Source organism: Myotis myotis, unplaced genomic scaffold (assembly GCF_014108235.1).
Source record: "Myotis myotis isolate mMyoMyo1 unplaced genomic scaffold, mMyoMyo1.p scaffold_m19_p_2, whole genome shotgun sequence".
NCBI classification, from domain to species: domain Eukaryota; kingdom Metazoa; phylum Chordata; class Mammalia; order Chiroptera; family Vespertilionidae; genus Myotis; species Myotis myotis.
In genome coordinates this window covers 160,431,337-160,457,321 of record NW_023416324.1, presented here as the reverse complement: position 1 = coordinate 160,457,321, position 25,985 = coordinate 160,431,337, and the positions used below count along the sequence as shown (strand labels likewise).

At 47.2% G+C, this 25,985-nt stretch overlaps 1 protein-coding gene across 5 annotated transcripts in view; it reads left to right on the top strand.

Moving 5' to 3' along the window:
- Positions 1 to 25,985, top strand: part of MYLK (myosin light chain kinase) — a 272,007-nt gene that overhangs the window by 146,215 nt on the left and 99,807 nt on the right. For all 5 annotated transcript variants that reach the window (XM_036348906.1, XM_036348905.1, XM_036348904.1 and 2 more), the window contains 8 exons: positions 10,700 to 10,745; positions 12,202 to 12,361; positions 13,540 to 13,705; positions 15,397 to 15,415; positions 16,713 to 17,248; positions 17,780 to 17,986; positions 20,799 to 20,933; positions 24,412 to 24,564. In XM_036348906.1, coding sequence (XP_036204799.1) covers positions 10,700 to 10,745; positions 12,202 to 12,361; positions 13,540 to 13,705; positions 15,397 to 15,415; positions 16,713 to 17,248; positions 17,780 to 17,986; positions 20,799 to 20,933; positions 24,412 to 24,564 — 1,422 coding nt within the window. The remainder of the gene's footprint in view (positions 1 to 10,699; positions 10,746 to 12,201; positions 12,362 to 13,539; positions 13,706 to 15,396; positions 15,416 to 16,712; positions 17,249 to 17,779; positions 17,987 to 20,798; positions 20,934 to 24,411; positions 24,565 to 25,985) is intronic.

The following is a 25,985-nucleotide window of genomic DNA, read 5'->3' as shown; positions in this document are numbered from 1 at the left end:
GTTTGCAGATAGCCACCTTTTTGCTGTGTCCTCACATGGCAGAGAGAGAGGGAGGGAGGGAGGGAGGGAGAGAGAAGAGGGGAGGGGAGGGGAGGGGAGGGGAGGGGAGGGGAGGAGAGGAGGAGAGATCTCCAGTGTCCCTTCCTCTTCTTATAAGGGCACCACCCTATTAGATTAGGGGCCTGACCTTATGACCTCATTTAACGTCAATCACCTCCTCATAGGCCCTGTCTCCAAATGCAGTCATAGTGGGGGTAGTAGGGCTAGGGCTTCAGCATTATGGATTTGGGTGGGGGTCACAAAAATTCAGCCTATAGCACCCCATTTCTGACATTCAGTTTGGAGCAGGGGAAATAGGCAATTATGAGCCAGGGCTCTAAGCTTCTGTTCCCACCTTTTACCAGTCAGATGTGTGACTTTAAACCTCCGGACCTCTGCTTCTGTAGAATAAAGTGTTTGAATTCAGTGGTCTCTAAAACTCCAGCTAGCCTTGGTTTTCTATGATCTAATTTAAAGGAGTGGAGTAGGTTAGGATTGCAAGGGAGGTATATCACACCTTTGTTTCAATTCCCATTGTTGAGAAAATTAGATCTGATGTCACAGCTAGGCAAGAAAAATTTCAGTCCTTCGTGATACTCAGGACAGGGGGCAGAAACAAGGCAGGAGAGGTGTAGCAGAAGGAGAGAAGGCTGAGGCTCCAACCCTGCCCCTCCCCTTTGATTTTAATCTGGGGAGACTCAGGCCCAGACCATTTCAGATGTTGTATGTCCTCTAGGAGATAGAATGGCCTAAAGGCTGCAGCCTCTTTAATTGTGAATGGCTCTCTACACATTCTGCTTCTGCATCAGAGGCCAGTTTCAGCCAGCGTGTGGGTTGGGACCACCCATAGACCACAGGCCTACAAAGGCCCACTTGTTACTGTGCCACGCTAGCCCTAACTCTTACAGAGGGAAGCTGGCAGCCCACTTGCCTTCTTGTCAACTCTCTGCTGTGCTCTTACTTGGAAAGAGCAGAGGTCTTGGAGTTGACTATAATTCATATGTGCAGCCTTTTGACCCCCTAGTGGTCAACTTTAGAAAGCTGTGTTATCAAATGGTCTTGGATTTGAGCTCCACAACTTTCTAACCTTTTGGAGCCTTATTTCCTTTTCTGTAAGCTGGAGCAAATGGGTTGTGTAAGGATCAGTGCAGCACTGGCAAATGGCAGCCTTGTAATATTTGAATCTGGTATTAGCATCTTGAGAATTACTTCGGGGGGGGGGAGGGGGGGGGAATCCTTGCATGGAGAGTAGAGGAGAAAGCTTCTCATCTGATTTCCAATTTGGTAACCAGGGCCAAGAAACATGTGATATCCTCCACGAGGACAAGCACCTTAATGACAAGGCCATTCATGACCTTATGCAGTGGGCTGCACCCTAGTCTAAGCCCTGGAAGACTCTCTGAAGTCAGCCCCGACACTCATCTATCTCCAGAGGACGGGTCCCAGAGGCTTGGTGCAGACCAGGGGAGAGACATGGTACCTGCCCTTTTGGAGCTTTTTCCCTGGTCAAGGGGCCACAGAACTGTTCTCTAGCATAGCACTTGTCCATGGCAACATGATGTGAGCCACATATGTAATCTTAAATTTTCTAGTAGTCACATTTAAAAAACAACAACAAATGAAAGCAATTTTAATAAATTTAACACAATATACCCAAGATACTATCATTTCAACATATAATCAATATAAAAATTATTAATGAGATACTACACATTCTTCAACAGTTGGGTATATTTTATACTTAGTGCCTATGTTTTATTTTAGGGTTTTTATGGTTTTGTGATTTACATCTAAGTCTTTAATCCATTTTGAGTTCATTTTTTGTGTGTGGTATAAGTTGCTGGTCTTCCTTTTTTTGCATGTATCTGTCCAATTTTCCTAATACTATTTATTAAAGAGACTGTCTTTATCCCATTGTATGTTCTTGCCTCTTTTGTCAGATATTAGTTAACCGTAAAGGTGTGGATTTATTTCTGGGCTCTCTATTCTGTTCCATTGATCTATATGCATTTTTCTTGTGCCAATGCCATGCTGTTTTGGTTACTATGGCCTTATAGTGTAGTTTGATATCAGGTAGTGATACCTCCAACTTTGTTCTTCTTTCTCAAGATTGCTGAGGCTATTCAGGGTCTTTTGTGGTTCCATATACATTTTTGTAATATTTGTTCTAGATCTGTGAGATATACCATTGGTATTTTAATAAGAATTGCATTGAATCTGTAGATTACTTTGGGTAGCATGAACATTTTAATTATGTTAATTTTTCCTATCCATGAACATGGTATGTGCTTCCACTTATTGGTATCTTTCTCAATTTTTTTCAGTATCTTGTAATTTTTTGAGTACAGGTCTTTTAGCTCCTAAGTTAAATTTATTCCTAGTACCTTATTTTTTTGTTGTTGCAATAGTAAATGGATTGTTTTTTATTTAATTTCTTGTTCTGGTAACTTATTATTGGTGTACAAAAGTGCCACCAAATTCTCAATATTAATTTTTTTATTCTGCTATTTTGCCAAATTCATTTATTAGGTCTAGTCATTTTTTGTGGAGTCTTTAGAGTTTTCTATATATAATATCATGTCATCTGCAGATAATGACAGTTTTACTTCCTTCTTACCAACTTGGATGCCTGTTATTTCTTCTTGTTGTCTGATTACTGTGGCTAATACTTCTAGTACTATGTTGACTAAGAGTAGAAAAGAAGACATCCCTATCCCTGTCTTGTTCCTGATCTTAAGGGAAACATTTTTGGTGTTTGCCCATTGAGTATGATGTTGACTATAGCATTGTCATATATGGCCTTTATTATGTTCGGTATGTTCCCTCTATTCTTACTTTGCTGAGAGTTTTTATCATAAGTGGGTGCTGGATTTTATCTAATGATTTTTCTGCCTCTGTGGATATGATCATGTGGTTTTTATCCTTCATTTTGTTTAAGTGATGTATCACGTTTATTGGTTTGCTAATATTGTGTCAACCTTGCATCCCTGGAATAAATCCCACTTGGTCATGGTGTATTATCTTTTTAATGTATTGCTGGATCTGATTTGCTAATATTTTGTTGAAGATTTTAGTATCTATATCATTCAGGGATATTGGTCTATAATTTTATTTCTTTGTCATGTCTTTATCTGGATTTGGAATTAGGAAAATGCTGGCCTCATAAATGAGTTTGGAAGTCTTCCCTCCTCTTGAATATTTTAGAATAGTTTAAAAAGGATATATGTTAGTTCTTCTTTGAATGTTTGGTGAAATTTGCCTGTGAAGCTATACAGTCTGAGACTTTTGTTTGTTGATAATTTTTTATTACTGCTTCAATTTCATGAGTTGTAATTGGTTTATTCAAACTTTCTGATTCTTCCTGATTGAGTTTTGGAAGATTGTATGTTTCTTGGAATTTATCCATTTTGCCCAGGTTGACCAATATGTTGGCATATAGTTGTTCATAGTATTTTCTTACAATCCTTTGTATTTCTGTGGTGTTAGTTGTTACTTCTCCTTATTCATTTCTGATTTTATTTATTGGATCCTCTCTCTTTTTTTTCTTGATGAGTCTGGTTGAAAGTTTGTTAATCTTGTTTATCTTTTCAAAGAACCAGCTCTTGGTTTCATTATGTTTTGCATTGTTTTTGTAGTTTCTATGTAATTTATTTCCACTCTTATTTTTAATGATTTCTTTCTTTTTATTACCTCTGGGCTTTTGTTTGTTGTTCTTTTTCTATGGTTAGATTGTTTATTTGAGAATTTCCTTGCTTCTTGAGGTAGGCCTGTAATACTGTGAACTTCCCTCTCAGGACTGCTTTCACTGTATCCTATAGATTTTGAATTGTTTTGTTCATTTTCATTTGTTCCTAAGTAACTTTTGATTTCTTCCTTGATCTTATTGTTAACCCATTCATTGTTTAATAACATGTTATTTAGCTTCCATGTGTTTTAGTGTATTTCAGGTTTTTATTATTGTAATTGGTTTCTAGTTTCATATTATTGTGGTCAGGAAAGATGCTTGATATGATTTCAATCTTCTTGAATTTATTAAGACATTCTGTGTTTCATAATATGTGGTCTATCTTTGAGAATGTTCCATGTGCACTTGAGAAGAATGTATATTCTGCTGCTTTGGGATGAAATGTTCTGTAAATATTAAATCCATCCAGTCCAATGTGTCATTTAAGGTCACTGTTGCCTTGTTGATTTTTTGTCTGGAAGATCTCTCCGTTGATGTCAGTGGGGTGTTAGAATAATCTACTATGACTGTGTTGCTGTCGATCTCTCCCTTAATGTCCACCAAGATTTTCTTTATATAATTAGGGGCTCCTATTTTGGGTGCATATATGTTTACAAGGGCTATAGCCTCTAATAGGATTGATCCCTTTAGTATTATGTAGTGACCTTTTTCTGTCTCTTGTTATGGCCTTTGTTTTGAAGTCTATTTTGTCTGATTTAAGTATTGCAACCCCAGCTTTTTATTTCATTTCTGTTTGTATGGAATATTTTTCTTATCTCTTCACTTTCAGTTTGTGTATATCTTTTGTTCTGAGGTGGGTCTCTTGTACACAGCCTATATATTATGGGTCTTGTTTTCTTATCCATTCAGCTACCTTATGTCTTTTGATTGGAGCATTTAAAGTTATTATTGATACTTATGACCATTTTATTCTTTATACCTATGTTCCTCTATTTCTTTTTTTCTCTCTTCTTCTAAAATAATGTTCTATTAACATTACTTATAATACTGATTTGGTGATGATGATCTCCTTTAGTTTTGTTTGTTTCTTTGTTCGTTTTTTTGTTTGTTTGTTTGTTTTTTCCGTCTGGGAAGCTCTTTATTTTGCCTTCAATTTTAAATGATAAGCCTTGCTGGATAGAGTAGTCTTGGTTGTAGGGCCTTGCTTTTCATTAGGGGCCCATTAACAGTTATGGTTAGGCCCGGTTGCCCTGGAAGACAAAGCTGAAACCTTGACAGGTGATAATCCAATCTGCCTCTGCTTGGGAAGGAGCGCAACCAGGCCACCTCAGTCACCCTCAGGCATTCCCTTCCCTTCCTAGTCAGATGACAAATCTTGCTGTGCAGTTCCCATTTGTTCCCACTCCCACCGTCCTGGTCCTGGCTGCCTCATCCCCTGTCCTGATGAGCAAATCCCAACTGGTCTCCTCAGTTTCTCTCATACCCCATTCTAATCTCCACATTGCTATTCAAAATCTCTTTTTAAAAAGTTCAAATGGGATTTTATTACTCTCTTCTTTCGAATCCTCCATAAATCCGCTATTGTCTTTAAATTAAAACTCACAATCTTCAACCAGCCCAGCACCGAGATACCCCTTTCCCAGCTTTGAAGCATTTTGCCTCTCTCTTAAGGCTCAGATTTTGTTCTAGCTTTTACTATGCATGTCAGACCACTTGTTGAAGCTCTGGCCAAAGCCTTATTTAAAATAGAGATTGAATCAGTATTTTAGTACAGATGAGGTCTCAAAGATCCCATGTCACAAAATAGAAAATTGCTTTGATACCACATTTACAATCTTTTTTTTTTCTCTCTACTTCAGTGGTCTGTAATTTATCTTGCTAAGTTATCTTCTTTTAAGGTTATTTCAGTCTTTCTTTTTTATATAATATGTCTGCTTTGTTATTTATCCTAACAGTACTTTATCTTTTACTATATATATTTTTTTCTTTTTTCTCTCTTTATTGGGATATAATTGGCAGATAGCATTACTAACACTACTTTTTATTCTTTTTATTTTTTAGGTGTCCACCTGTATACCTGTGCTCTCTCATTTTCCTGTACTACTAGTACAGTACATTTTTTTGATCATTCACTTTGGAATCCAAACATGTACATTAGTCAGTGCAAACATCTGACCATTTCATTATGACTTCTAATGTGCCTGAGCATTTACATATGAGATAGTCATGCTTGAACATTGCCGTATTGAAATCAGTATTTTTATAATTTATTTTCCTTTTACTTCTCCTTAATATTTAGGTGGGGCCTTACATTTATTTTCTTTCTGAAGTTATATATATGGGTGGTTAGTGGCAAACTTCAATTCAGGATGGCCCAGGGGCATTGCTAAATATCTGTTGTAAAAAGTGGGCATTTGTTCTGATTAAGGGGAGAACAACTATTCTAAGTAATCCTTAAAATCCATTTTGAATTTGTCTACTAGTGGGGTGACTGCTCCCTGGTTTGCCTGAAATAGTATTGGTTTAATCGTATTTTCCTGGCAGAATTATTAATTATGTCCCTTTTGGTGTTGAGAGTCCCAGTTTGGATGATAAATTGTGACACCACACATTTTTAGAAGCATTTTTTCTCCTTACCATCTTGATTACGTATTCCCCTTTTCAGCAGCATTCTCTCAGTCTCTATATCAGTGGTTCTCAACCTTCCTAATGCCGCAACCCTTTAATACAGTTCCTCATGTTGTGGTGACCCCCAATTTCATTGTTACAAATTGAACATAATTAAAGCATAATGATTAATCACACAAAAAAACAATATGTAATTATATATGTGTTTTCTGATGGTCTTAGGCGACCCCTGTGAAAGGGTCGTTCGACCCCCAAAGGGGTCGCGACCCACAGGTTGAGAACCGCTGGTCTATATCCTTTGACCAAAAAGTGCTGGGCCCCTCCACTGTTGAACTTTCACTGTTAAAAGCTGCCAGCATTCTGTTTTTACTTGTCCTTGAAAAAAAAAATCAAAGATTACTGTTTAAATACCTTCAGTGCCTTGGCCTTTTTCCTCTCATTAATTGATCCTGTCTCCACCAATTCTCTTAAGTTACTCTTCTATTTTTAGCATTTCTACCTTAATCCCCTTTCCACTTATTTTTCTACACAGCCTTACTGTTCTGCCAAATTTTCATGCTTTCACAAAATTAATTTTGCCTTATCTGATAATTTGCAACTTCAAATTTTTGCCTATAAATAGACTCCATTAGTTATCTTAGCCCAAAGTCTCTTTGTTTTGATGTAAATTCTCTGGTGTTAACTCACATTAAAATAAGCATTCCTCAGTTCCATTTTTAGCTGAATGCTTTATGTGTTACCTTTGGATCATACCATAAACTGCTCTTACTCTGATATGAAAGTACCTCCAAACAGAATTCTTTTGCTGTTTTTTGAGGAACTGCCATATTTTTAACTTAATTTTATTTTTTAAGGTATACAGGAATTTTAGCCTTTGGATTAAGATGTTGAGCTCCCAAGAGTTTTAAATGCTTCTTCTAGGGTTTTTATTTTTTTATTTTGTTAAAATACACATAACTTAAAATTTACCATTTCAACCATTTTAAAGTATACAATTCAGGGGCGTTAAGTATATCACAGTGTTGTGCAACCATCACCACCACTGTTTATCCCAGACAGAAACCCCGCTCACACTGAGCAGGCACTCCCCACCCCACCCCAGCTCATCACAGCCACTAACCTGCTTTCTGTCTCTATGGATTTTCCCCTTCAGAACATTTTACATAAATGGGATTGTACGTTTTTTGGTGTCTTGCTTTCTTCACTTAGCAAATTTGTCCAAGGTTCTTCCATGTTATAGCATGTCTCATTACTTTATTCCTGAATAATATTTCATTGTATAGATAGACTGCTTTTTGCTTATCCATTCATCAGTTGTCAGTCTCATGTTTATCATATCTTTACTCCAAAATGAAATGAGCATTACAGTAGGTTAAGTGCAGGGAATGGTACATGGATATTTAAGGTGGGAGTCTTAGTGATTGGGCATGTTGCTGATGCTGTGGCATAGAGCGTGTGTACTAGTAAGAGGGCATGTTTACCTCTGTTTGGATGCTGGAATCTTTTTCCTTTTTAAATTTTCTTTCTCCACACCTTCCAACTTTTTTTTTCTTTTTTTTATAACTAGATTTTTTTGTTTTTTCTTTACCATTGTATTTATAGATTCTAGAACAAGACAACTGAATAAAATTATTCATGGTCCCACCACCCGAATAACAGTTGATGCATTTTCTTCTGGTCATTTTCCTAAGTTTGGGTATTTCATTTTTTGTAATTATAATCATATTGAACAGAAAATTTTATATGCTGCTCTTTTTCATAAAATTCATTAATTTAGCAAATATCTGAATATCTATCATGTGCTGGGCACTGTTCTGGATACCTCTGGTGAATGAGTAAGAAGTACGGGTGGGATGTGGTTCGAGAGTCATCAGCTTCTGAGTGATATTTAAAGTCATGAGGCTGCTGCATAGTATTCCATGGTGTAAATGTACCACAGCGTTTTTATCCACTCATCTACTGATGGGCACTTGGTCTGAGACAGCATGGAGTGGCCTGGAAGGTATTATGCTGAGGGAAATAAGCCACTCAGAGAAAGACAAGTATCACATGAAGTCACTCATATGTGGAATCTAATGAACAAAATAAACTGATGAACAAAATAGACCCAGAGACAGAAGCATGGAACGGACTGTGGAATTTCAGAGGGAAGGCAGGGGAGGATGGGTGGGTGGGAAGAGATCAACCAAAGAACTTGTATGCATATATGCATAACCCATGGACACAGACAATAGGGTGGTGAAGGCCTGAAGGAGTCGGGGGAGACGGGCTGGAGGAAGTCAATGGGGGTAAAAGGAGACATATGTAATACAGTGGGGCCTTGACTTACGAGTGTCCCGACTAACGAGTTTTTTGAGATACCAGCTGTCTCTTGGCCGATTTTTTGCATTGAGTTGATAGAGTAATTTGAGTTAACGAGCTCCTTAACGAGCTCGGTCTCGGAACGAATTAAACTCGTAAGTCAAGGCCCCACTGTACTTGCAACAATAAAGATTTTTTAAAAAAATGATAAAGTCATGGAGCTGTCCACAGCCTCCTGAGGGAGAGCCTAGGGTGCTGAGGGGAAGACCCAGGACTCAGCCACTGCAAATGTCGGGCAGAGGAGATGGACGAAGAAGGGTGAGCCTGGAGAATCTGAGAAGCAGGAAGTGAAGGAGAAGGGCTTTGAAGGGGAGTGGCCCCTCATGTCACATGCTACAGAATATCCAAATGAGTTGGGGAAGAGGATTACCTGATGGGTTTGGCGAGATGGTGGTCCGGATGGAGCTCATGGAGTAGAGGGAGTCACAGCCCAGATGAAGTGTGGAGGAGCCAATGATAGGATATTTTAACATACTTCTAGTTTCATATGTTCTTAACATTTTACTTAACCACTTATTGTCTTCCTACTGTGTGACATTTACATCGTTTCCAACTTTCACTACAAACAAGACCGAAGTGAACAGCTGTGTAAACTTGCTCTTCTACTTTTAGCCTCATTTCCCTTGACTGGAGGCACAGAAAGGAAGTTGCTGGCCTAAGAGCAGAGTACTTAAAGCTCATGTTTCATTCGCTCAGATCCTTTCTAAAAGGGCTGACTGGTACTCCCCACTCCAGCAGTGATGGAGGGGCCCCAGCACCCCGACTGCAATTGTCAGTGGGGTCCTCCCTATCAGCTTAGAAGTTCTTTGAATCTTGAAGGCAAGAACAAAACCACACTATGGCATGAAAAGTACACACAGCTCAGTAGATTGTTATGTTAAACAGAATGCAGGTGCTGCAATTGCCATTCCACATGGAACCACGCTTAAATGTGATGCTGGTGTGTTAATCCTCTTTCACTGGGGTTCTGGTGGAACCTTAGGCCAGCTAAGCCGAGGGAAATACGCAGCCATGACCTTCACCTCCCATCCCTGTGCATCCTTGTAGATGGGATGGGTGCTGGCATGTAAGGGAATCTCCCCTTTTCCAGTCAACGCCCTGCAACCTCTCATGGCAGCTGCCTGCTCATATCAGGGAGTGACACCTGCCCTTTCCACGTGTGCCTCGGGTGGGGTTTCATAAACATTCCAGCTTCTGGCAGAGAGAGAACAACTTCCAGGCTGGTCACCATCGCAAAATGCCCTGCCCTCCCCTTCCTATTCCTCAAAAACACCCACCACTTTGTAGTCACTGCGTGGGCACATTATGAGTTGTCCCTCCCGCAGTAGCAGCTGGATAGAAGGAGCTGACCCCAGCTGCTCCTGGGTGTGCTGGTTAACGGCTGGCTCCACAGTAGCGCATCTCCAGTCATCGGCTTCATCCCAGCAGGATGGGTGTTGCCATTTGCTGGGCTTTAAGCAGAAAGATGGAGTGTTGATTGTGTCCAACATGAATAGATGTGGTAAGAGAGATACAAGGGCCACTCCCTCCAACTGAGTCATTTCCTGGAGAGGCCGTGGGTCACCATAGGTAACCCCCAAAGTGGAAGCTCCAGCTGTGGACCACAGATAACCCCCCCAACCCCAAAGAGGAAGCCTCAGTGGCAGTGACAGCTCAGCAGGTGTTGATGTTCACGAATAGGCAGGCCCGGGTGCAGTCCTGCACTGTGACCGGCTCTGGGGCTTGAGTGGACGACTTCTCTGAATCCCGTTGTTCTTGTCTGTTTAAACACAGGGTGGATGATGTAGTACCAGCCTCCTTAAATTATTGCAGGAAATCAGGCGATGATGCATGTAAAGTGCCCAGCATAGTGCCTGACCACACGGGCTCAGTCAGGGTGAACGGTGTCCTTTGTTGTCCCATCCATTCTCGTTGACTGACTCCTTGCTCCAAGTGGGTGGCTGAGACCCGACTCTTCAAGCCTCTTTCTCTGTTTCCTACTTGCAGGGGGCTTTGTGAAGAGGCACGGTCAGCCTGTTTCCAAAACCTTGGGGTAAGTTCTGGGATGTTCAAGCCAGGGTAAGGGCTGGATTGGCTTTTCCTGCTGACTTGACAGAACAGGTCTAGGGAACACATCTTCTTGGGGATCCTGGGTCATGATAACTAAAGTGGGAGCCTATTGGGATGTGATGGGCCATTCACACAGTGCCTCCTGACTTGCCTCTGTGGATGGCCCCTGGACTAAATGCTGCTAAACGCTAAGGAAGGGGGCTCTGTGGCCCTAGAGTCTGCAGGGATGTCAAACAACCAAGGCAATAGTTGAAAGACTTAAGTAAGCAGACTTAAAAGAGGCAATCTATGTGACACTTCTTTTTTTTTTTTTTAATATATTTCTTTATTGATTGCAGAGAGGAAGGGAGAAGGAGAGAGGGATAGAAACATCAATGATAAGAGAGAATCATTGATTGGCTGCCTCCTGCACACCCCCTACTGGGGAACGAACCCACAACCCAGGCATGTGCCCTTGGCCAGAATCGAACCTGGGACCCTTCAGTCCACAGGCCGACGCTCTATCCACTGAGCCAAGCTGGCTAGGGCTATGTGACACTTCTTATGGAAGGTGAAATTATATTGGTAAGGGTAAGTAATGGTAGCAGCTGTAACAAATAAGACCCCTAATCACAATAACAAAGGGAAAGTTTTTTGGTGGTGTTTTTTTTTTAACCCTCACCCGAAGGTATTTTTCCATTGATATTTTTTAGAGTGTAGAAGAGAGAGGGAAAGACAGAGAGAAATATCGATGTGAGAGAAACACATCAATTGGTTGCCTCCTGCCCGTGCCCTGGGCCGGGGAGGAGCCTGCAATTGAGGTACATGCCCTTGACCAGAATCGAACCCAGGACCCTTCAGTCCACAGGCCAACGCTCTATCCACTGAGCCAAACCGGCTAGAGCGGGAAAGTTTATTTCTTACTCAAGCAGTCAATTCAGATATTCTTAAACAGGTGAAGAAGTTTCCTATTATTTTTCAGGGATCTAGGCTCTTTCCATTTTGTAGCTCCACCATTTCCTAGTTCTTGGAGCCTCTGCTGGACCCTGTGCATCTAGCCAGAAGAGTGGATAAGAGAGAGTGTGGAGAATCTCACAGGAAGTTTTATGGGTCCAGTCTAGAGATGGCATACAGCACTTCTGCTTGAAGTCTGTTGGCCACAGCCCAGGTGTTTGGTCAGAACTCAGTAGAATTCAGGCGTATCCAACTTTAAGGGAGTTTAGTAAATGAAGTCTAGCTGCAGGCCCAGGAGGTAAAGGAAACAGGCTTTGGTGCCACAGGTTTTCCCTGGAGATACAGGGGGTGCATCAGAAGTGTGTTTGAGGCACAGAGATGAGCAGGCTGCCCTTTACTGGTCCCTGGCCCCAATTTAAGCGACTTGGATGGCGTCAGAGAAAAAGAGATGTGAATTGCTGCAGTGTCTGAGGCTGGATTCTCTGCTGATTTCTTTCCCGGGACAGATTCACATCCCCCACAGTGGAGACCCGTCCTAGCATCTGGGGAGAGTGCCCACCAAAGTTTGCTACCAAGCTGGGCCGTGCGGTGGTCAGAGAAGGACAGATGGGGCGATTCTCCTGCAAGATCACTGGCCGGCCCCAACCACAGGTCACCTGGCTCAAGGTGAGGTTTTGTCTGCCCCAACTCTGGCCAGACCTGGGGACCCTGAAGGTTTAGCGTTAGGCCCTTGGACCAATGGGGGTGTCTTTCTAATCAGCCCCTTCTTTTTCATCCATAGGTAGTTCTTGGTGTTTCTCTGTATGTTTCACAGTCATGCTGGTTCCTGCCCCTGGCTGCATACTCTCCCTCTGTTACTCAGTCCACAATGTCCTATAATCCACACACACACAAAACAGCATAAGACTTCTGTGCAACACAGACCCAACCATCTCCACAGAGTGGAATTTGAAGCCGTGGGACTTGGTTTTAACCCTCAGCTCCCTGGTTCACAAAACATGTAATACCGGCAAGTCATTTGGTCTCTTAGAACCCTGGTCTCCTTATCTGGGAAGCAGAGCTCTCCCACCTGCCTTGAAATACTCCACGTGGAAGTGCTTTATAACTTTGAGGTCTGGGCGACGTGAAGGCAGAGGTGGTGGAGGAGGAGGTGGTGGGTGGATAAGGAGGCAGCAGGAGAAAGCGGAGGGGGGAGTGGATGTTAAATGGCACTGAGGAGCCATGGGGAAAACTTGGGTAGAGGCGGGGAGAGCAGGTTTTCCACAGGTGGAACCCCTGGATTAAAATGAGTGACAGGACACGTTGTACCTATTTCCTGATTCTCCTGAACTGACTCTGAGGAAAGAATAAAAGGCACAAGGAGGCAAAGGAGAACTAAAAGGGGGAATATAGGATTTTCCACTGAAAACTGGGGCTCCTTTGAAACAGGCTCCATACGTCTGCTCTAAGCTCAACCAAGCACCACGCTGCATACACAGACCTGGGGTCAGGGCAGTTGGGCTGTTCAACGACCACTCTTGCACAGCGAGGGGAATATAGTCAGTAACACTGCCATAACTACGTGTGCTGTCAAGTGGATTCTAGACTTACCCGGCTGATCATTTCGTAAAGCATGTAAATGTCTAGTCACTGTGTTGTGCACCTAAAACTAACACGATAGTGTATGCCAACTGTAATTGAAAACTGTCTTTTTAAAGCCTGTTTTCTAAGCATGTTGACAGAGCCCAGACAGAGGGCTCTGCTGCCCAGGCCCAGGGTCTGTCCCACGAGGATTGGCTGGAGGTAGGAGGACAGAGCCATCAGGGGAGCAGGTTTTCTGACCAAGCCACCCTCTCCCACCACAGGGAGATGCTCCCCTGCAGCCCAGTGCCCGAGTGTCTATGTCTGAGAAGAATGGGATGCAGGTCCTGGAGATCCAGGAGGTGAGCCAAGACGACGTGGGAGTGTACACCTGCCTGGTGGTGAACGGGTCCGGGAAGGCCTCCATGTCTGCCGAGCTCTCCATCCAAGGTAGGGCCAGGAGGCTGGTGCACACAGTCCCTCCTGGCGTCTGTACCCTCCTCGCGTGTCCATTATGCATCTCTGTGTTGCACGTGTCCTATTCACATGCCCAGGTGTCCCCAGAGGCAGGGTCTTGAACCTGAGGGAGGAAATAGGAGGGCAGCACAGACACGGCCACCCTCCGCCCCTCACCCGTGTCTTCATCTTCTCTTGTTCAGGCTCCTTTTTTATGTCTCTAAGTGCCCATCGGAAGAGCGGACATGGCTAACGCCATCACCCCAAATGTAACCTGCCTAAAGTTTAACTTACCATCCATGCTTCACTCTGTCCTTCAAATCAACTTAACTCTGTCTCCCCCATGATCCCCCTTTTCCTTCTCCCCAAGACCGGACATTCCAGCCTCACCTTTCACCCCTGCCTCCTCTTGCTGTAATCGTCTGTCCCTGTCAGTTCTTCCTTTGAAGTATCTTTGAATATGTCTCCTTCTTATATTGCCCTTGGTTCCATCAAGTCCAGCCTAGGAACGTCGGAGCGTGTGGAGCGGGAACCTTGAGCAAGGTGGGGTCTGGGAATCAAGGAGGAAAACAGCCTCCGCCTCTCCTCCTCCTTTCTCACCCTTTCTGCTGTGATGTTTCTCTCCCACATTTCCTCCCTTTCCCAGAAACTATTCCTCCTCACTCCCGTTACCATTTTTGGCCTAAGCATTTATCACAACCCACAGAAAGAAATGTGTTCCGCATTGCAACTCAGGACATGCCTCTGAATATAAACATATTTAACTGAAACAAGTTTCTTGAAACCATCCTGAGTTGTACCGTGTACTGTACATGCTGCTATTTTCTGTTCCATCTGCATCATCTGGCCCGACCACAGAATCCAACCCCATAGTCCACTGCAGGGGCAGGACCTGCTGTGAGGCATGGAGAGTAGAGTCTTAGTCACTCTTCCTTTACTTGCTGTGACATTGAATTAGAGACCTGCTCCCTTCTGAAGTGCTTGATGACAAAATCCTATGTCATCTGGGATTTGTTTTAAAACACTCCCAGAAAAAGCTCCAGGAAACAAAGCAAAGGAATAGATAAGACTGGCAAAATATTGATATTTCCTTCATCTGGGTAATGGAGTTCAGGGTTTATTGCATCCTTCTCTCTACTATTGTATGTTTTGAAATGTTCCATGATAAAATATAAAAAAAAATAATGTGGCAGGAAAAAAATACATTTTTTGAGGAACTAAATAAAAACACACTTTTCCTTAGCCTTTTGTAGCAGGTATGTATTTAAAAAAATGATGATCTGGGTGGTGTTGTTTTTGAGGGCCACGTGTAAATTAAACTGTTTGGGTTTGAAATGTTCAGCACGTGTTTATTTTTGTTTGTCCCTCTATTGGCTCTGGTTCCGTCTGTGGCTAGAGAGCAGGACAGGTGCCCTGCTGCAGGGTGTGACGGCCCGGCCACCGAGACAGCCGGCAGCAGGGGAAGCACTGACAGTCCTCAGAGCTCAGAGGGGCTTTTCAGATGAACCCAACACGTTCAGGACCAGGGAAGCCGAAGGAAAGAGGGAAGTGGGACCGTGGGTGAGGGGGAGGTGAGAGCTTAGGGGATGACAACTGTAATGGAAGACGTTGCTGTCTTATTCCTTTCTCCTCTTGGTGTATAAAATATCCCACTAACAGTGTTTCTACCCTCTCCCTTTTTCCAGGTTTGGACAATGCCAATAGGTATGTTTAGGTTTTGTGATTATTATGTTTCCGTCTAGAAATGCCCTGAATTTCTGAGCCATGGGGGAGGGAGAACTGTTTTGGGGGTGTTGTTTCATTTTGGGTGGAGAGGGAGGGAGAACTGTGTGGGGTGTTTTATTTTTGGTGTGGGGGGAGGAGAACCGTGTGGGGGTGTTGTTTTATTTTGGGTGTGGGGGGAGGAGAACTGTGTGGGGGTGTTTTATTTTTGGTGTGTGTGGGGGAGAACTGTGTGGGGGTGTTGTTTTATTTTGGTGTTTCCTTTCGTTCTCCTATTGAACATGCCGTCAGGTTCTATATCAGCCTTGCCTTCAGTACTGAGACTCTGGACTCAGTGCCACTGTCTTTCTCAGCGTCTGCTCAGAGTCCTTTCCAGTCGCGTCATCAGGAAGGGCACGGCCTTCCACGTGCCGGGCCAGACCCCGCTGCCCATCCTGCTCCTCTTTCTCAGGCGCGCCCTCCCGGCGTGCAGGCGCAGCGGCCTGGGTGCGTGGGGCGAGCAGATACCTGGCGCTGAGAAGGGCTTGAACAGAGCGCACTAATGCGCAAGCGCAGATGATGATAAGTCTGAGGAGAGTAACAGAGAAGAACGCGTGCAGGCTCGAGGGCCAGAGAAGCCTTTCGTGAAGGAAGGTGTGATGTTTGAGCCCAGGTCTGTGAAGAGAGGTTAGCTGGTGAGGAAAAGCTCAGGCAGAGGGCAGGTGTGCGGGCTGTGAGGTGAGAGGGGGCACGGGGTCACGTGTGGCTGCAGCCCAGTCGGCCACGCCGACGCTGTCTTGTGAGGTTCAAGGGGCAGCAGGAGCCCCTGCTCACAGAGGCACCCTGGTCGGCCGTCTCGGGAAGCTCAGGTTTGCTCTTCGCGTCATAGAAAAGCTGTTGGGGATTCTTTAAGTTTGAAATGGCATGATGCATGTGTTTAGATTGACTCGCCTGCCCCGCGGAACATGGAACAGAGGGGTCCGCATGGACGGGGAAGTGGGGGTGTGGCTGACACTGGCTGGTTATTGTGGAGAAGAGAAATAAGGCAGATTTAATAAGTGTGGAAAGATCAGGCTCTGGACTGGGCACGAGGGCCAGGGAAGGGTCGAGAATGGCTCCTCGCTCTCTAGCTTGGGAACCTGAGAACACTGCAGGGCACACTTTTGCTCTCACTTTCTCTTAATCCATGGGCTTCTGTGACCCCTGGAATCTGTGCTTGTGATGAGTGATGCTTGTGAGTAGCCAGATGATCATTCTATTTCTCCTCCTTCCCCGCTGTCCTCCCCGCCACCACCCGCAGGTCAGCGTTGAGGGGGACAAAGGCAGCCAGTTCAGATATCAGGAAGGAAGTGGCCAATGGAGTCACACCGGGGCCCAAACTGGACAGCCCGGGAGCTGCAGCTGAAAGTAAGAACTTCTCCAGCGCCCAGAGAGGTGGCCCCCCGTCCTGGGCCCCAGACAGCCAGCCTCCGCCCCTGAGGGAGCCCAAGCTGGAACTGCCTGGAGACTCACCCAGGAAGGCCCTGAGGACCCCCATCCTGCAGAAGACCTCCAGCACCATCACCCTGCAGGCCACCAGGGTCCAGCCGGAGCCCAGGGCACCGGACCCAGGCACTCTCCTGCCTTCCGGAGAGGCGAGGGCGAGGCCAGCCGCTCCCCCTGCAGCCACGCTCCCCACCAGGCAGTCTGTCCTGGGAACCCAAGACGTTGTGAACAAGGTCACTTCCAGGAAAATCCCCACGGAGAGCCGGAGCGACTCAACATTCCCCACATTCGACAGCAAGCCCCAAAGCCAGGAAGTCCGTGAAGGTCAAATAGTCAAGTTCAGGTGTGAGGGTGAGTAGAGCTGAGGTCACTGGCCCTACAGTGTAGCCCTGGGTGACCACTCCCTCCTTCAGCACAGTGTCCGAGCCTCCGGCACCACCCACCCCCTTGGGCACCAGCCACCCTGGAAGCCACTTTGCAGGGGCCGCCCCTCAGGAAGGACTCAGTCTAGTGTTCGAGAAATACCCAGCAGTGCCCTTGCTCATTGTTGGGTGGAGCATCAGCCTTGTGCCCTAATTCTCACCATCCTGGAGGGGAAACTGATCACCTCCATCAAACACCAGTCACAGGCCTCCTCCTCTCCTCCCTCCTGCTGGCTTTGGCTCACCTGGAGACCTAGCTGTCACCCTGTACCCTCCCCACTAGGACCCTGCCCCTGTCTTGGGTTGTTCACTTCTGTGACGTGGAGGGTCGAGGGGTAAGAAAGTGGACTCAAGCAGGAGGCAGCTACACACCAGTCTGAGCTCTTTCCTGGGTTTAGCCTCCCACCCCCCAGTACAGGGTGCTCTCAAGGGACCTCACGACCTTCACCTGGCCCTGCAGTTTCAGGGATTCCAAAGCCCCAAGTGGCCTGGTTCCTGGAAGGTGTCCCCGTGAGGAGACGAGAAGGCACCGTTGAGATCTACGAAGATGGTGGGTCCCATTACCTCTGCCTGCTGAGAGCCCGGGCTAGGGACAACGGGCGCTACAGCTGCATAGCCTCCAACATCCGAGGCCAGGTGTCCTGTGACTGGACCCTCCTGGTGAAAAGTGAGTACATTCCTTCGGGTCTCCCTGGTTTCTGGCCAGGGGGGTGGGGGGGGGGGGGTGAGGGGAGGGGGGGGCGGGTAGGGGTGGGGAGAGGGAGGGAGAGGGGGACTTCATATCCTGAACAAGGTCATCTCTCACAGCCCCCACCCAGGGCGTCCAACCCCGCAGACATTGTCCCCACATACATGCCAAGGCCAAAGTCACTGCTCAGGACAGTGACCCTGACCTCGAGTTCATCAACATCACCTCAGAATAAACTTCCCAGGCCCACGCCCGCCCAGCCAGAGCTGCCTTTCTTGGGCTCCTCAGCTGCCTGGGTAGCGCCAGCACTCACTTCTCTAACCACAGGGAGCCGAACGTCCCCTAAATATACGCGTCTAAAGTAACATGAGCTGATGTGGGATCCCACATCTCTTCTGTTTATTGTAATATCTGCTTATAAAAGTAATGGGTGTTCATTGTGGGGAATTTAAACAATACATGATCCTATGACTCAAATATATGATATTTTAATGTTTTTAAAACAACATCGACGTTGTGCTGTATTCTAATTTGCTCATGTTACATGAGCTTCTTTATTTAATATTATTTGAAAACACAATTTTGATGGCCACATCATGTTTCACAGAATAATGTACCCAATTTAGGCATAGTCTTATTGTTGAGTATTTAGATTGCTCCCATGTGTTCACTCTTGTAACAAAACTGTGATAATGCTTGTGCCCATCTATCTTTCTGTAAAATTTCCCCTCTTTCTCTTTTTTCCTATCACAGCAGAGTGCTGTCTGTTTCCCTTGGGGAGACTTCTCTTTCCACTCTTTCCCTTCTCCACAAAGACTGAAACCAAGAACGACCCCTCTCCCGCATTCTCTCTCCCCCTCCCTTTACCCAGAGGCCCTCTTCCCCCGTGGGCATGCTCTGCTCTTCCCTGTGCTGGAGGGGAAGGAAAACTCTTCCTTCTGCTCCACTGCCTCTTTAGCTCCGACTTTCTCTCTCTGCTCCCTCTTCCTTAAACTTGCTGCCACGTAGAGAGGGTCTCTATTGCCGGGACAGACCGGCAGACCCTGAGCCACGGATGCATGGATTACTCTGACATACGTTTCTGTAAAAGAGAGGCTAAGAGGCTGCTTGGCTATAGCAGCCAAGCAGCCCTGTTCGCCTGCCTCCTTAGGCTTTTATTTTAACAACAGCTTGAACTAGAATTAGCTATTAAGTACTCTCAGCAGGGCAAGCATCCTTGAGAAGACACATGCGTCTGTGGTGTCTTTTAAGCAAGGACGTGTCTAAGTAAACACCTGGTGGCTCAGACTTGTTTGGAAAAGTCAAGGCAGGGGCAGGCACCTTCCGCCAACTCCTGCCCCGTGCCTCCCCACGCTATCACAGCTTCTGTGATTGTAACAGCGAACACTCCACCAGAAAAGCCTGCTCAGTGTGCCGGCATGTGTGCTAATGCTCTACTTGCATTGCTCCATTTAGTTAGCCCAACTGTGTTACAGCCAATTGCAGTCACACCCAGTACTGAGGTGCAGTGAAGTTAAGTGACTTGTCCAAGGTCACATGCTTTGTAAAAGGTTCCTAACCCACGTTGGTCGGACATGGAAGCCCATACTTTCAGTGGCTCACAAAGGCGTTTTTCTAGGGAGAGAATTGGACACCGGCAGGAAAGAAGTAGAGGTGGTGCCTCCCCACACCCCCTTGAGGTAGCCATCCATCCATCCCTCCCTCGGGGCCAGTCCCTTTCAGATGCCCCATGACTGACTCCTGGCTGCTCTCCCCTCAGGGGAGCTCTGGTCTAGCGGGGGAAGTGTGGATGTAGCCGAGAGCCTTGCTTCACCATTGGGCTTGGCTATGGGAAATTATTAGTTTCGTCTGTAAAGTGAGCTAAGACAGAAAACGCATGGCCTTGTCACAGTCACGTCTGGAAAAGTACCTGGCATATAGTAAGCCCTCAACTATTGGGTTTGGCCCTTAAACCCTTGCAGTATAGTCACATGGCTTGCCTCTCATCACTGTACTGAATAGTGTCTATTGAAAAGCACAGGGGAGATGTTTTTAATCATCTAATCCAGTTACCTTTTCTCAGCCGTCAGCCACCTCGACATTTCTGCAGCGTGTCTTAGTCGTTGTACGAGAGATTACCTATCCCTATTGCTCTTAATTAAGGTCCTCAAACTACAAAATGCTCCCCAGTTCACCAATGTACAGACTTCTGGGAAGTCTAGCTGGGTGGTCCGCAAGGTCAGCATCATGCGGAAGCTTCGTAAGGCACAGTCCCCACCTCCAGCGGCCCTGGGCCATTGGCGTGGGATGGAACACTGGGATGCATATGTGTCTGTCATCTGATTCAGTCCTGGAATTGGAAAAAGTAATTATACTAACTTAAAATCGAAATGTTCTCACGAGTGACCTGTCCATGTAAAAAGATAGTCACAAGACTGTGCAGTCACCGATGGATATAAAGAAGCTTAGAGACACTGGACAGTGGAGTAGGACCAGAAAGGCAGAAGGAGGAGATGTCAGAGTCAGACCAGGCAGGAGTGTCCAAGTCCCATGGGAGGAGGCAGGCCCAGGTCCTGAACACCCCCACACGTGGTGCTTTGTGATGGTGGAAAGCCCTGCCAGGTACTATTCCGCCTCAGGCTCCAGGTCTCTACCCCAGAGGTGTGCCCGCTTCCAGTGTGAGGCCTCTGAGGAAGCCCTGGGTGCCCAGGGCAGTGAGGTGTCTACCTGTGAGACTTGGAGTGACTGTAGTCAGTCGCCAGAATGGGCCAGCTGGGATCTGAGATGGCCTGTCTGCTCTCTGCCCTCACAGGACCGGCCTTGATGGAGGTGCCCCCCTCCTTCTCCAGCGTCCTGAAGGACTGCACCGTCGTCGAGGGCCAGGACTTTGTGCTCCAGTGCTCGGTGCAGGGAACCCCAGTGCCCCGAATCACTTGGCTGCTAAATGGTGAGCCCCCCTGCCTCAGTGCCCTGCCCCAGCCCTCGGGCCCCCTTGGTCCTGCCTGCGTTCTCACTTGGCTTCCACTCTTATCACTCTGAACCACATATGCATCAGAAGGAAGCACAGGTACAGGGAGCGAATGGGACCTGCCCCTGCCTGGCTGGGGATACTGGGTAGGTTACTACTCCCTCTGAGCTTTGAGCTCCTCGCCTGCAAGACGGAAATAATGCCACTTACCTTCCAGGGTGGCGGCCGTGAAATTAAATTACATCCTTTATATAAAACAGTTAACGAAGTGCCTGGGACATAGGTGCACAAGCAATTTAGTTTCTTTTTATGTGGCCAGACTCATAATAGGCCTCAATAAATATTTGTGGAGTCAATAAAAGAACAAATACACCAAATTAATGAACCACACCAGAAGTTACTCAAAGGACCTCGTCTTTGATTTAGTGGCAGGTGGTGTTGGGGTCCACAGACCAGTAATTTTTTTAATGGTATAGTCCTATGGAGACATGCCAACTTTTAAAAAATGTATTTAATGATTTTGAGTGTGGAAGGGGGAGAGAGAGAGAGAGAGAGAGAGAGAGGGAGAGAGAACAAGAGAGAGAGAGAAATATCGACTTGTTCCACTTATTTGTGCATTCATTGGTTGCTTCTTATATGTACCCTGACCAGAAAGGGAACCCACAACCTTGGTGTATCAGGACGATGCTCTAACCCACTGAGCTACCCGGCCAGGGTAGCAAGCTTTTTTTTTTTTTTTTTTTTTTTTTTTTTTTTTTTTGTCAAGTAATGTCCTTTGAAAAAAATTTCATATATTATCACCCTCCTCTTTTAAAAAAGACCTTTAAATCCCAAAAGTCTGGAAGAACTCTAATTTTAGAACTGAGAACAGTCCATAAAATTGATGAAATTGAGCAAGGTCTGCTTTGGGGATCAACAGGGGGAAGGAAGGAACAGCTGCCAAGAGTCAGAAGACAAGGGCACACGTCCTTCTCCACCATCAAGTGGTTGGGTGACCTGGACACCCCCCCTTACCTCTCTGGCATCACCCATGAGTAGGTGGGCTGGAACAGAAGTTCAGGGTCTCAGCCAACTCTCAGGGCTGACGGGATAGGCCAGTGGTCGGCAAACTGCAGTTCGGCAAACTGCGGCTCGCGAGCCACATGCGGCTCTTTGGCCCCTTGAGTGTGGCTCTTCCACAAAATACTGGCTCTTCCACAAAATACCGACTTCTGTGCATGGGCCATGAAGTTTCAGTCGCACTGTTCATGCGTGATATTTTGTGGAAGAGCCACACTCAAGGGGCCAAAGAGCCGCATGTGGCTCGTGAGCCGCAGTTTGCCTACCACAGGGATAGGCTCCTTAAGGTAGAAGGGCACCCATCACCTATGCACCAAACAGTCTCCAGCTGTTTGTGCACCACTGACGTGTGTGTTGCTTGGGAACCTTCCTCGTTGGTATAGTATAGTCTGTTAAGCTTTGATGGAAATTATCTCTCGTCTGTGAGCAAAGGCGCCATGGAGTTTTCCTGTGTGTCGTCGACTTGGATCGCTAAGTGAGAACTGAGGTCTCCCCACCCGCCACCCTCGCTAAGAACATAGCCCCTGCTGGATTCGTGACTAACTGCAAGGGGGCAGCCTCCTTGTGGCTGGGACGGAGCATGGGCGGTAAGGACTAGCGATGGATCTGAGTGAGAGAGCTTCACTTCCATCTGCCTCCGCGTCCCAGCCAGAGGCGCAAGGACGTGCTTCTGTGAAGGGCCAGATAGTGTTGTCAAGCTGCTCAACGCTGCTGTCCTGGCACAGAAGCAGCCAGACACAATATGCAAATGAACGAGTGTGGCCGTGTTGCACACTGAAATGTGAATTTCGTACAATTTTCACATCGTGGAGCAGTTCTCCTTTGATTTTTTCAACCCTTTAAAATCTGTAAAAACTGTTCTTAGCTTTCAGGCTGTACAAAAACAGGCTTCAGGTCAGCGTTGTCCCATGAGTAGTAGTTTGCTGACCTGGTCTACACAGGACTGAAAAGCAACCCCACCTCCTTATTCCTGGTGAATCTTGGCATTTCCACACTCTGACCACTAGAGGGCAATTGTGCTCAAGTTGGGTCCCCGTGGCCACTGTCTCTGGTCTTAACCTTCCTGGAGCTGGGAGAGTTGTGTCTCCAGATCTGAGTGCCTCTTTTCTGGGGCCACCATCCCATCCCATCTGGTGGGGACAAGATGAGTTGTGCCAGTAAAAGGAGAGCTCTCACACATCTTGTCAGCATGCTCGACCCCAGAGGCCCTGTGAGGGCAGTCATGGGATGTACTGGTATTCTCAAGGAAGAGAGGTCTTAGGGTGTGATTGTCACAAAAAATAAAAACCAAGAGCAGCGGTCCACCCTCTCAGTAGCAGGACCCTGGCCCCTGCCGTTCCAGTCCTGATTTGGTGCAGGGCAGCAGGTCAGGCCGAACCTCCTCCCTCAGGTCCTGTGCGTGCTTGGCTGCCTCTGCCAGACTGTCATGGGGACGTGAGTGTTGTTATGTGCAGAAGAAAACATTGCATTGCAGGGAGAACACTTCTCTCCATACTCCCTCCCTCCCCCACTGCTCGCCCCCAACTTTATGAAGTGCGGCCTGACGAGGAAAGAAGCTGACATTTGCTTCCTATGTGGTGAACGGACACATTCCTGCTCTAAGGCCACAGTCCTCAGTGATGAGGTTTCTTCTTCCTGCAATGAAAGCTCACATCCTGGGATGATAAGGGCCCAGGAACATATAGCATTAAGGGAACCACTGAGTTTCTAGCCTGCGTTTCTCTCCCCATGCAGGATTTTATAGAGGGCCTCTCTGGCAGGGTCTCTGGGAAGAAGGGGCCAGTGTTGTTTCCACTTCCCCGTGTTTATCTTTCTTGTGAACCCTAAAATGCACCTTGTCCCGTGGAAGAAATGCACCTAATTGCAGCACCAGGTTGAGAGTTCTGGGAAATATCTGCAATGGCTATGGAATCCTTGTTTCTGGAGACTTCTAAAAGGAGTCTGGCTGGTCTGCTCTGCCCAAAGCTGGGCTGTGGGCCAGGTGACCCTGTGAGATTCTTTCTAGGCTTCGAAGTCTGTGAAGTCCAGGATGTGGACTGGGGGACTATTTATGTAAACAGAATGCACAGAACTATGCCCCTTTCCTTCCCGCATTCTAAATGTCTCCAGAACCTCTCCCTCAGTCCTTCCAGCCGCAGTCTCGCTCCTCCACCCTCACAGTCACTCCTCTCCTCCATCTCCCTAGCACCTGCCTCTTTCTCCACCCACAAGCCTCTGCCCAGGTGGCTGGGATCAGGGGGGAGGGGGGGTGCGGGGGTGGCTGACTCCTCATTAGGTCTCAGTGTGTCCGAGCAACGATGGTGAGCATCAGAGTCACTACCAGAGCAGCCTGCTGAGGACAGGGCTCCGCCCCGTCCCCGGGCTGCCTGGCCTGAGCCGTCCTGTGCTTCCTCCACAGAGCAGCCCATCCAGTACGCGCGCTCCACCTGTGAGGCTGGCGTGGCTGAGCTCCACGTCCAGGACGCCCTGCCGGAGGACCACGGCACCTACACCTGCCTGGCGGAGAACCCCTTGGGGCAGGCGTCCTGCAGCGCCCGGGTCACTGTCCATGGTAGGAGCCTCTGCAAACACACCTGTTTTGGAAAGAGGGCCCTGCACCTGAGCGCAGGCAGGTGGAGGAGATGGCCTCCAGGAGTCCACAGGGACAAGGGTCTGCCATGGGAGATGGACATTCAAACACCAGTCCCCACCCCCTCATCCCACCAGGGCGGAGGGGAGACACAGCAGAAAAAGGCAAAGATTCCTTGTCTCGAGCAGCTCCTGATCCGGCAGGAAGAAAACCGCACACTGAAAGATGACCTCGGAGGAGCACCCCTATCCCCTAAAAGCTAAGGCTCTCGCAAATTCCCCTCACGTGCTGGGGGACACGGGGGACATCGTGCCAGTATTGAGGGCTCTAAAGGTCTGTCCCTGCTCCTCCCACCACCCAGGCTTGTTTTTACACATCACCAGCCTGGTGTGCGGTAATCTGATTATCCCCGTCATCCATTGATCCCGCCAAGGGCTTAGTCCCAGGAAGGGGCAGGGCCGGCACAGAACTCAAGTCATAGCCGTCTGGGCTGTGGTGTCGGTTGTGGTGACAGTGGCCGGGAAAGTGTCCTCAGGTCCAGGTGTCCAGGTAAGCCTGACTCCCCACCTCACCCTGGCCTGGGCTGGCTCTTGGGGTGACTGGGGCAACTGGGCCTGGGGCCTTGAACAGGGTGCTCTGTGCTCTGCTTTCCCTGCAGACCAGCAGGAAGACTATGTCTTCCCACTCTGTCCCCTAGGGCCCAGGCCTGCCAGGGAGAACGTTCCTGTCACACCTGAGCAGCCACCTTCTGGGTTTCACTGCAAAGGGAAAAGTCATGTGGGTTATGCGTTAAGTACTTCCACCTCACCTGTATTTTTTCATCTGGACCTCAGCAGCCCTGGGTGGGGGGTTCTTGTTTCACATGAGGGGTCTGAAGGACTGGAGAAGGGAACGTGACTTGCCTGAGTACTCCAAGTGAGTAAGTCAAGCTGCCCTTCCAAACCCAGCTGCTCGTGCTCCAAGCCTGTGCCCATTTCTGAGCCTGCCCTTTCCAGAGTGTGTGTCCCCTGGCCCAGGGCGGGAGGCTGGCCCCATGGCTGGGCAGTGTCAGCCACGTAGGGATAAAGGAGTCCGCACTGACCGAGGGCATGGCCAACACTGGCTCCCTGGGGTCTCTGCCAAGAGGGGACATGCTCCCTGGTCTCTCCATTTCTCTGAGGGGCCTATGCATGGGGCCAGCACCGTGACCTAGTCTCTCTTCCTCCAGGAAGCTCTCTAGGTCCTGGTCGGAGCCTGGCTCTGACCCTGGGTATTTGTCAGCCAGCGTTCTGGTTTCCACACTTACCCGTTTCCTCACAGATCTCATTTCATGGCTCCTTGAGGGGCCTGGGGAAATTGTGTTCATGAGACTTAAGAGGAAACAAGAACAGATCTGAGCCTCATCTCCTTGGACGAGGGAAGCA